Source organism: Quercus lobata, chromosome 4, assembly GCF_001633185.2.
Source record: "Quercus lobata isolate SW786 chromosome 4, ValleyOak3.0 Primary Assembly, whole genome shotgun sequence".
In the NCBI taxonomy this organism is placed as follows: Eukaryota; Viridiplantae; Streptophyta; class Magnoliopsida; order Fagales; family Fagaceae; genus Quercus; species Quercus lobata.
In genome coordinates this window covers 6,211,211-6,222,845 of record NC_044907.1, presented here as the reverse complement: position 1 = coordinate 6,222,845, position 11,635 = coordinate 6,211,211, and the positions used below count along the sequence as shown (strand labels likewise).

The 11,635-nt window shown below is 33.5% G+C and overlaps 1 protein-coding gene across 2 annotated transcripts; it reads right to left on the bottom strand.

Annotated features, from left to right (window-relative positions):
• Window positions 1-895: 895 nt before the first annotated feature.
• LOC115984231 (putative disease resistance protein RGA3) lies at window positions 896-6,502 on the bottom strand. Of its 2 annotated transcripts, none has more exons than XM_031107202.1 (3): window positions 2,669-6,502; window positions 2,195-2,281; window positions 896-1,132 (listed from the first exon to the last, which is right to left on the bottom strand). In XM_031107202.1, exons 1-2 carry the CDS (start codon window positions 5,922-5,924, stop codon window positions 2,268-2,270), a joined length of 3,270 nt encoding a protein of 1,089 aa, XP_030963062.1. In that variant the 5' UTR covers window positions 5,925-6,502; the 3' UTR covers window positions 896-1,132; window positions 2,195-2,267. The 2 variants fall into 2 exon arrangements, with proteins under 2 accessions (XP_030963062.1, XP_030963063.1); XM_031107203.1 differs by lacking the exon at window positions 896-1,132 and adding an exon at window positions 1,139-1,945.
• Window positions 6,503-11,635: the final 5,133 nt, after the last annotated feature.

The following is an 11,635-nucleotide window of genomic DNA, read 5'->3' as shown; positions in this document are numbered from 1 at the left end:
CAGCCTGTATGTTTGAACAAACCCCAACAAGAACTCTTTTTGTAACCTGGAAACCAGTTGGAGCATTAGGCATTAAGTGCTTCTTCTAAAATCAATGCCAGAGAATGTTTAGCCAAATTTGTGTGATGCAATAGAATTTGAAGGGATAATGCATTTCAACTTATCTAATAATTTTCTAGTTAAAAAAAATAAAATAAAATAAAATTCCTCTTGATATAATTAGCTTTTGAGATTCATGAAATTCATCTTAAGTTTTTGCAGAAAAACTTAGTGCTCAGGCAATTTGTATTCCATTTCTTGTCCTCCTTTTTTTTTTGGATGAATGAGGAAATTTTATTAACAGAAAAATTATTACATGAAGTTCAAAAGACAGAAAGACTGAACAGCCAGCCCCTGCAGCAAAAAGACAAGCTACCATGCTAAGCTAAAACAGACACAGACCAAAATAACTAAACAGCACCCTATCCTTTATTGACATTTTAAAACCTGCTCCAGTTCTAACTCTCACATCACTTTAAATCAACTACATGACCATTCTCACTGTGAATAAGATCATTATGGACTATTGCATTTTAAAACCTTTTCCCATTTAAGAATGAATCCATAATTTCTATTGGGAAAAATTGCCAATTGATACCATAATACACAAAGGAATTTTCTTTTTCTTTTATTTTTTCTTTTTGTGCAAATTCAATAGGAATTGCAAAAGAATCTGGCAAGCACTATCAAGTATCAACACAAACAAGAATATCCAGCAACAAACCACAAGTAGACACCGATTTTTTACGTGGAAAACCCTCCAATGAGAAGGGAAAAACCACGGGACCTAGTCCGGTAAAAAATTTCCACTATTGAATAAAGAGTTTACAACAATTTTCTCTAAAACAAATGCTAAAAACTACCAAAACATTGAAGAACACAATTTTTAGATTACAAAAAATTTACATCACACTAAAGTCAATTTCAACAATAACAAGAACACCAAGTGGGCCTTAGCATCTGAACAAATGGAGAGGAATTTCAAAAGACAAGCTGCAGATTAACCAAGTACTCTTCCAACACTTGCTGCCATAATCTTCTTGTAAAAGAGTAATCATAAAAGAGATGATCCCTACAACACTCCAAATGCTCCCTGCATATAACACACAAGATATCAGCATTGTAATCCCAATTTACCAATCTGTGATGAGTTATTATAAAAGGTCCATACAAGCTACCCTTTTAGGTTCAGATCATTTTTTTTCAAATGCATATTGCTAAAGGCCAATCAAGAATGATTGCAATGATGATGCTATTGCCTTGAATTAGTTATTCAAGTGAGACAAAATGGCCAAAAAGATTATTTTCCCCAAGTTTGTAATAGTACATGAAAAAAAAATTGATTTTAAGCTCTCGAGTCTAAACCATTAAACTATGGTAGACAAAAGATTCTTTATAAAAGATTCTAAATAGGATCAGATATTTTTGCCAGGTTTTGTTTTGTGCTTCCAATTTGTTCCTCATCTAGGATCAAATCAAGTGAGAAATCATCATAAGTACACAAGAAGAACAAAGAAGAAAAGAAAATGAATTACCATTTGAATTACCCTCTCCCAGCTATTCAAAGTTTATTGGAAAAATTAAGGACTTGAGGCTTGGGCAAGGCATTTTTCATGTAAAGACTTTGAAGCAAATTGGAAATAAGATGTGAGACAAAATGGCCAAAAAAATATTTTTCCCAAGTTTGTAACAGCAAGCAATGGGAACATAACACAATGTACAAAGAAATTCCACTAAAACTGTGTATGCTTCCAACCACAAGAAAAAAATTGATGTTAAGCTGTAGACCATTAAACTATGGTAGAAAATAAGATCATAATAGAGACAAAATGTTATTTAAAAAGGTTTTGAATAGGCTTAGATATTTACGCCTAGTTTTGTTTTGTGCTTCCAATTTGTTCTGCATCTAGGATCAAACCAAGTGAGAAATCATAATAATACAAGAAAAACAAAGAAGAAGAGGAAAGGAATTCACATTTGAATAACCCTCTTCCAGCTATTCAAAGTTTATTGAAGGAAATAGGGATATATGCATCTTTCATTTTAATTGCTTTTTCCTTTTGGGTCCTTCTTAATGTGTGAATCAAATATATGGAAAGAAATTTTATTCAAAATATTCAATAACCTTTGATTATAGAGAGTGTAACCAAGTTACCTTTCGTACTCCACCATCCAAAATCCTAAAAGTATCCAAGCGAGGCATATTGCCACCATATTCCACAGATGGTTCATCGAATATCAACTGTTGACAGAACACAAGTCATGGAATTAAATAATGTTAATAATAATAGAACTTCAAAATAATTCAACAATTTGGTTGCTTTGAAATCAATCAAATTGGCCAAGATTCTATACATCTCAGAAATTTTTGTTATTATTAGAAAACTTTAGAAAACCAAAAGCTTTGCCAAAGTGAGCCCCATTCAATTATATACATTGGTTCCTATATTTTTGAAACCCAAAAGAAAAAATTCTTTTTTTTTTTTTTTTTTTTCAAAAAAATTGTATTGAAATCAATAAATGATAGAGAATAGAATTCTAAAAAGTTCACTTTCTTCCATTTTCAACTGTTTTCTCAGCTAGCAAACAAAAATTCAAAACAAAAAAAATGGGTATATAGAATGCGTACCCTCAGTGATATGTGCGATCTTGTCCCAATCCTGACCGGTTTCCTTTTCGCATCTTCTCTGTAACTCAGGACAATTGTAAATGTACAGTGTTTGTAAAGACGAGAGATCGCGCATCTCATCAGGCAGTGATTTCAGATTGAGACAGTTGTCAATTGTAAGCCATTTAAGTGAGATAAGATTCCCAATCCACCGAGGCAATGTTTTCAGATTCTCACAATTTTCAATCTCGAGCGTTTCCAGGGTTGTAACGTGTTGAAGACCTATAGGTAAGGAATTCAGTTTTGGAAGGCCGGAGAAGATCAGATGAATGAGGCGATTGAGATGTCGCCATTCCTTTCCGTCCACGTCACTCCCTAGATTTAACTCCTTGCAAGAGAAAATGTATAAACTCTCGAGAGAAATTAGATTTGATACCCACCCATCTGGCAGAGACACAACATCTGGCAGATTTTCTATACTCATATGTTTTAATTTGGAGAGATGAGAGGACGAAGAAGAGGAGGAAGAGGAAAGTATTGTCTCTTGAAAAAACTTTGAGCTAACGATAATTAGAGTCAGGTATTCTTCGAGATAAGGAAACAAGGGCATGGAAGTCATATTAGGACAATTAATAATACAAAAAGAAGAAAGACAAGGAAATGAAGGCAGTGACCGGTTATGCTGATGTTGTTGATAATCTGTCATTGATGCGCTCCTCCACCATCCCTTTAAGTTAGGGCATTTCAAAATCAAAAGAGTTTTTAACGATGGGAAGAAGGATAAAGTAGAAACTTCCTCACTCATATCACGATCTGATATGCATTCCAAATCTTTCATTCCATCAAGCCATAAGCTTTCTAGAAATGGGAGTTTAGACAATGGTGGCAGGTGGTTGCATCTGTTACATCGAATTAAAGTGATTTTAACAAGATTTTCGATGGAAGGAAGCCAACTTGAAAATGTCACACCAGTGTAATCATACACTTCCAAAATTTTGAGATTTGGATGTGGCTGGAGGCTATCTAATAACATCTCATCATGTCTTTCTTTGTGAGTCCATCTTAATTCTAGTTTCTTAAGATGTTGCTTTTCCCATAAGTATTTGACCTCGCAATTTAAGTTAGCATCTTCCAATTGTTCTAAAATTTGGATCTTAAGTGTTTCTCTGAGGTTGTTTAGCCCATTCAATTCGCCTAGTCCACCATTATTCCTCACAATGAATAACGGTAATGACTGAAGACCAGTCAGTTTCTGTAAGCCTTGAGGCAATCTCAACTTAAAACAACCCCTATCATCAAGATGCCTGAGGCTAATCAATTTTGTGATGTCTCTAGGCAATTGTTCAAGATTACGACATTCTTGAAGTTTTAGTGTTTGCAAATTCAACAATGTAGCAATAGAATCAGGAAGAGTTTCAATAGGATTAAAAGAAAAATCTAAGTACCTCAAATGTATTAACTTCCCTATGGAATTTGGAATTATTTTAATATTCAAATTATGTAAATCTAATGCACGCAACATTGGGAAACTCTCAATTAGTGTACTCAATGTTGACTCATCCATGGTATTAGATTCATTCTCACTATGTGTGAACAGAATTGTACGTAACTTAATGCTTGCTTTAACCAAACTTAAGGTTTTAGTAAAAGATGAGTTACTAGAAAATGATACGTGATGAGTTTTTTCATCCAAATAGTCAAGTCTACAGTCTACCCCTGCAATTGATAGTGCAAGATCATGAAATAAATCATGCATCTTGTATGTTAAGACTTGCCCATCAAAATCATGCATTGCTGGATAAAAAAATGACCTGCAAAGTAGATTCTTGATGCACTCATCTGCAACATCTTCTAATTGCTCCATATTATTTAGCACTTGGATTAACCCATGTGCCATCCATAGTTGAATCAATGTCATCCTATCAATCTTGTAAGATTTAGGAAACAAAGAACAAAAGCCAAAACAACCTTTAATATATGATGGAAGATGATCATAACTCAACCTTAGAATTGAAAAGGCATTATCACCCCCTTGTTCAATTACATTTTCTTGTACCTTATCCTTGATCTTTAACCACCCGTCTTTTTTCTCAAAGTATAATGCATTTCCAATGGACTCTATTGCAAGGGGTACTCCTTGACATTTGCCTACAATCTCCCTTCCAATTTCTACTAGTTTAGTGTTGTTGGTCTCTTGCCTGTTTCTAAATGCTATTTTCTCAAATAAAGACCAAGAATGGTCTTTAGAAAGGCCTTTAAGAGCATATGTTGAAACAGGACGTGTAATCTCTGCAACCAATTTGACTCGTGTAGTTATTACAATCTTACTTCCCTTTGCACCACCGATTAAAAGGCTTTTAAAGTCATTCCAGTTTTTATAATTTTCATTCCACATATCATCCAACACAAGTAAAAATTTCTTTTGATAAATTTTGTTAACAAGTTCCCTCAATGGATCCATGTTGTGGACTTGACCCATGAGGACTTCCGGATTAAGCTTACGACGTTTCTTTCGCATTAGTTCCACGCTGTCATCTTTATCAATACCATTTATTAGTTTTTTAGCAATTGTTGTCACCTCGAAGACATTTGAAACGCACACCCATATTTTTAGCTCAAAAGGTGTATTGACTTTTTCATGATTGTATACATTTTGAGCAAGTGTGGTCTTGCCTAACCCCCCAATTCCCACAATAGCAATGACGGATACATTCTCATCATTATTAGGCTCCAATAAAAGTTTTATGATGGCATTTTTGTCATCATCTCTCCCAATAACTTCTTTATTTGGTAAACATGGGATAGTCTCCCTGTTCAGACTCACTTGAGGCTTCACATGGCCCTCATTAAAATGAAAGTTATTTCTATCTTGTGCCATTGCACTTAGATTCTGCCTCAATTCGTTTATTCTAAGACTCATCTTACGATTTCTAAAAACAAGTGGGATACTTCTAAAGAAATTGCGTACCTTTCCCGCAGTATTCCCACTAGTCTCTTCTTGCTGCAAAGCTAATTCAATGTGGAACTTATACTCACCCAACAAGTCGTCTGCATCATAAAAAGCGTCCTTGAGCTTTTCGAGCCAGTCACTGGCTTGATGGTTGCGGTTCGGCTGCTCCACTGCATCCAGAAGGACAGCTTGTATTCTGGACACTGTGTTCTTGATGCTTTCAATGTCATCTTTAACATTCCACAGTGGTCCAAACTTTTCAAAAGCCGCAGAGCCCAAATTTTCAATTATGGTCTGTGTAACTCCGCAGAGGATTGCTTCAGCCATTTTTTTGTAGTGAGAGAAAGGAAGGTTTAAAGAGCGAGAGGGAAGCAAGAGAGGGCGGTCTTCAAGTGGTTCAGTGCTAGAGTCTAGAGAGTAAAAGAAAAACTTTCTATTGAGTGAAAGGAAGGATAGAAGAACGAGAGGAATGCTAGAGAGTGAGCTTGAAGTGCTTCAGTATTTTAGAGGGTGAAAAGGATTGCTTCAGCCATTTGTTCGTAGTGACTAGCGAGAAAAAGGAAGGCTAAAAGAGTGAAAGGGAAGCTGGAGAGGGTGGGCTTCAAGTGCTTCAATGCTAGAGTGAATGAAAAACTTTCTAGTGAGTGAAAGATAGGCTAGAAAAACGAGAGGAAAGCTAGAGAGTGAGCTTGAAGTGCTTTAGTATGCTTGAGAAAGGAAGACTTAAAAGAGCGAGAGGGAAGCAAGAGAGGGTGGGCTTCAAGTGGTTCAGTGCTAGAGAGTGAAAGAAAAGCTTTCTAAAAGAGTGAGATCAAAGCTAAAGAGTGAGAGCTTGAAGTGCTTCAATATGCTAGAGAGTGATAAAAGAAGGCTAAAATAGCGAGAAGAAAGCTAGAGAGTAATGTTGCTGTGAAGAAGGAGAAGAGGAGGACCGAATATTTAAAGTGGAAGAAAGTTACCGTTACTAGTTTTCCTTTATGAATTTTCTTAGAAAGCTACATCAATCATGCATAGCTTTATGTTTTTTCAAAGAAATTTACCGTTACTAGTCATCTTTTAAGAATTTTCTAAGAAAGCTACCGTTATATCACGCATAACTTTATGAATTTTCTTGGAATGTTACCGTTATCATGCATAGGAAAATGAGGAGGCACCATGTGATAGTGTTGACTGTTGAGCCCTTTTGAACAGAGAGAAAACCATTTGGACCCAATAGTTCCCTTTTTGCATCAACGAAGCTAATGCAAAATTTCTTAGAACAATCGTGCTCATGCATTGGAAAGTAACAGTGGTAACTGCCTAACTGGTAACCGAGTGTTATATATATGGCATACTAAATTACTAATAATAATGTAGCACTAACATTTAGCCTTGAAAGTCTAACCCAGTCTTTTTGCTTTTTGAATAAATACACACATCTCTGTTCTGTTCTTTATATATATATTTGAGAAACAGAGCATGGCGAAAAAAAAAAAAAAAAACAGAGCCTACAAAGCTATTATATGTAGATAACAGACTAACTATATCTAATGCCCAATCAACTCTGTACACGTTTCCACTACTGCAAATAAAAAACAAAAAATAAATTATTGTTTTCTCTTTTGTGTTTTTTTTTTCCCACACATTTCTCTCATTTAATAAAGCAAGGATTTTGTTTCCACCATGACTATCTGGGTTTTCGTGGGGAATGTGGAATTGGTAAAAGAAAAAGTACAAAAGCACAATGTTTACAACAATTTCGAAACATTTTTAGTGGTAGTGTGAGACAGCAATGATCGTTAAACATAGCTTTATTTTTATTTTCCGTTGCATCGAAGTCTTGAGCACCGTGTGAACCTAACTTGGCCCTTCTTTACACGATTAATATATATATATTTGTGCCCCCATTAAACACCATGGTACGGCATAAGTAATTAACCATATCTTACATTACATCTATCAAAATTCTAACGCTAGAATATTAGCACAAATGTTCTAAAAAAATTTATTTTAACGTACCAAAAAATTATTTTAGCATAGCATTTAACATTACACTCTACATCTCATCTCTTATTTTAATACAACACTCATTAAAATAACCTAAAATACCACCCACCATTTAGTAGAAGTGTACTATAACATGTGTTAAAATAATTTGATACATGACATATGTAATGGAGATGTATTTTTGGTATTGGGTGTTTTAGCATTTGGCACACCTAATGTCAATGCTCTAAGTTATTTCCTCTAACCAATTAGTTATCTCATTCTTTAAAATGTTTTGGTATAACTTTTTTTTTCCACGTAAATTTGAAAATAGACCGTAAGTAAGTCGACCTTTGTCAAGTAGTAAGTGTTCAAATTTGGCTTGACAACGAATTACAAATATAAAATGTTTAAGTTTTGCTCGATAACGAATGTAAAATGTTTAAACTTAACTCAAGTTTGAACCAATCCTATAATAAATGTTTGAAGTCAAGCTCATTAAAAAGTCTAAAAACTTGAACTTGGCTTGACTCATTAGTAAAGTTGAGCTCAAGCTCAAACTCAAGCTTGTATCAAGTTTTTGAGCTTAAAATCCAACACAAATATATTATCAAGCCTATATAAAACTTATTAGTTTAGACAAGCAATTACTACTCCTAATTACTTAAAATGATAGTAAAGATATGAATTTAATTGTCAAACTTATATCAAGCTTATTACCGAGCCTATAAACGAGTTTAGGGTCAACTTGTTTTGTGTCGAGCACCAATGTTCATGAGTTTGTTCATGAAGATCTTTTTTTCTTTTTCTTTTTTTCTACTTAGACTTAGCTCATTTATTAAACAAACAAAAAATGTAGGCACAAACTTGATTCTTTAATAAACAAACATAAATGAGCTTTTTATTGAATTAAGTCCAAGCTATTTATGAATGGCTTGGTTCATTTATAATTCTACTTGAAAATCAAGTAGATTGGGGTGAAATATATCTTTTATTTTTATTTTTTATTTTTTTTAGGGGAAAACAATGGATCTTTATTAATGAACGCCTACTAAATCAGTTTGTAAAACAGAGTCAACCTGTGGGGTGCAATATTTGTAGTAGTTGAGAGTTACAAACAATGTTTTTTTTTGAGAAACAGTTACAAACAATGTTAGTTTAACATTACAATATTTCTTGGAATGTTACCGTTATCATGCATAGGAAAATGAGGAGGCACAATATGAGGGTGTTGACTGTTGAGCCCTTTTGCAACAAAAAAAATCGTTTGGATCCATATAGCTTCCCTTTTTGCATTTACGAAGCTAAAGCCAATTTTTTTAGAACGATCATGCGCACGCATGAGAAAGTAGCAGAGATTTCAGAGGCAATGAATAATAATGTAGGTCTAACATTTTCCCTTAAAAGTCTAGCCCAGTCTTCTTTGCTTTTTGAGGAACAGAGCATAGCCGGAAAAACAGAGCCTACAAAGGCTATTATATGTGGATGACAGACTAACTATATCTAATATCCAACCATATATATACAACACGTGTCTACTACTTCAAATAATCGTTACAACACTTAACCAATACGACTTGTCGTACGAATATGCACTAATAAAAAATTGCCGTATTACAGATTCCAGAGGACCAGAGTGTTTGCATTCAAAACTTTTCAGAGAAAAATAAAATAATGCTGAGTGGATGCACTAATTCAAATCAATTATATTCAAACAAAAAACAAACAAAAGAAAAAATCAATTATAGTTTTCTCTTTTGTGTTTTTTCCCACTCATTTCTTTCATTTAATAAAAACAATGATAAAGCAAGGATTGTTTTTCCCACCCATTTCGTGGGTAACGTGGAATTGGTAAAACAAAAGGTCCAAAAGCACAACTTTTACAACAATTTTGAAACATTTAAACAGTTTTAGTGGCTGTGTGTGACAGCAATGATCGTTGAACATAGCTTTATTTTTATTTTCCATTGCATCAAAGTCTTGATCACCATTTGAACATAGACCTCTTGCCAATCTTTACATGATTACACCATTTATTATAATATATATTTGTGCTCCACCAAACACCATCCTAAGTAATTAACTATGTATCATACATCACATCCATCAAAATTCTAACACTTAACTAGTTATTTTCACTTACCAACTACTTATCTCCTTGTTTCTAACAAAATAGACAGTAAATTAATAATAATGAAAGTGAAAAGACTAGTATAACTAGTTTTATTCTCGTGTAAACTTGAAAATAGACAGTAAATGAGTCGACTTTTGAAAAGTAGTAAGTGTTTAAAATTAGCTCAACGATGAATATAAAATATTTAAATTTGGCTCGATAATAAATGTAAAATGTTACAAAATACATAAAGCATGCAAATATGTAAATGGGGGAATGCACAACAAATATTTAAAGAGAAAATTTATATTTTGTTTGATAAGAAATAGAAATTAAATTTGTAATGTTACAAAAATTTTTAACCTCTTTTATATAAATTTAATTTAATTTAGGAGTTCGGAGTAATTAGCTACAAATTTTCATCTTTCATTTAAGAAAAGAAAAGATGAAACTAAGTGCAGGGATCACGTTCATTGAAGAAGAAAAGTCATCAATGATATAAATGGTACGACATCAACTAGAACAAACAATATCACAATCATCTCCATCATTTTCTTTTGGTTGAGAATCATCTCCATCAATTCAAAACTTCGAAACACATACAATCACCAAAAAAAAAAAAAACCTACACTGATTTACTAAAGTCAAATGGCATAGAAATACATGTATGTCAAGCATCATGTAGTTGTGACACATTTTACACAACACATCACCTCTGTATCATTAATAAAATTCACTATTGTCAACATTTAAAGGTGAAGTCTCTGCAATTAAAAAAACCTTGTGAATTTCACTAACAGTACTGCTGAACCTTCCTCAATAGTATGCACCTTCCAAACTGCATGGTATGGTCTATGGCATGGAGGATATAAGTCATAAGAGAGCTTCAAAGTATGGGTCATAAAGGTCGTTGTGTCTAGTAGGATTTTATTGGTTTCAAACTTTCAAAGTATTCAATGGTTCTTGAACACATTTTGTAATAAATACATCTATGGGCTTCATTGGGCTTGGGACCCAGCTAGAATATGTTGTGTGAGAAGTCCAGTTCGTGTAAAAACCACTAATTAAATTCATGTTTCAATCTATTCATTGACTATTGAACAAAAACACATATTTCACTCCTCTCACTACCTTCATGGAAATTTGGCGAGCCAGTGATGCTTCCATAAAAAAGATGGGGTCTGAAAATTCTGACATTTCTAATGGAATCTGAATGAGTAGGCCATTTCTTTAGTGGGTACACATTTTGTTGAAAGTTGAAACTCAATGAGAGAGTTTTTGAGTGAGAGAGAGAATGAGATATTTGAGAGGAAAAATCTCTTTGATTGATTTGTGTATTAAGCTTAAGTTAGTTATAATTACAACATCTCTGTTATGTTCTTATATGAGAAACAGAGCATGGTGGGAAAAAAGAGAGCCTACAACTGCTATTATACGTTAAAAACAAACTAACTTATCTAATACACAATCAAAACTATACACGTGTCCACTACTTCAAATAATCGTTACAGCACTTAACCAAGACTACCTGTCGTACGAATATGTTCTAATATAAACGATTGCATAATAAAGCCTAGAGGACCATAATAAATAAACACTTAAAATGAGAAATCTAGTGGATCCCACTTTATTGAGTAGTAGTAAGAGATATATATATATATATATTTATATATATATATATATATATATATATATTCTTTTGACTAAGGGTTGCTCAACTCTCTAAAATTACATGACTGCAATAAAAAAATCTTCAACCTCAAAAATGTACTTCATTACTCATTAATGGACCCAACAATCACGAAAGGTTCCAATCCAATCAAAATCACGGTGCATTCTTGACGTAATAGTCACTCCACAAGTATTAAACACTTGTGAGGGTGTGGAGGGCAAGTCAAGGTTCAAGTCTTTAGGAATGAATTTTACACACATATACACTTAGATTAAACTAAAATAGAAT

Bases quoted from the DNA above. Each gene is read 5' to 3' on its own strand.
- LOC115984231 (XM_031107202.1), bottom strand. From the start codon at position 5,924: ATGGCTGAAGCAATCCTCTGCGGAGTTACACAGACCATAATTGAAAAT.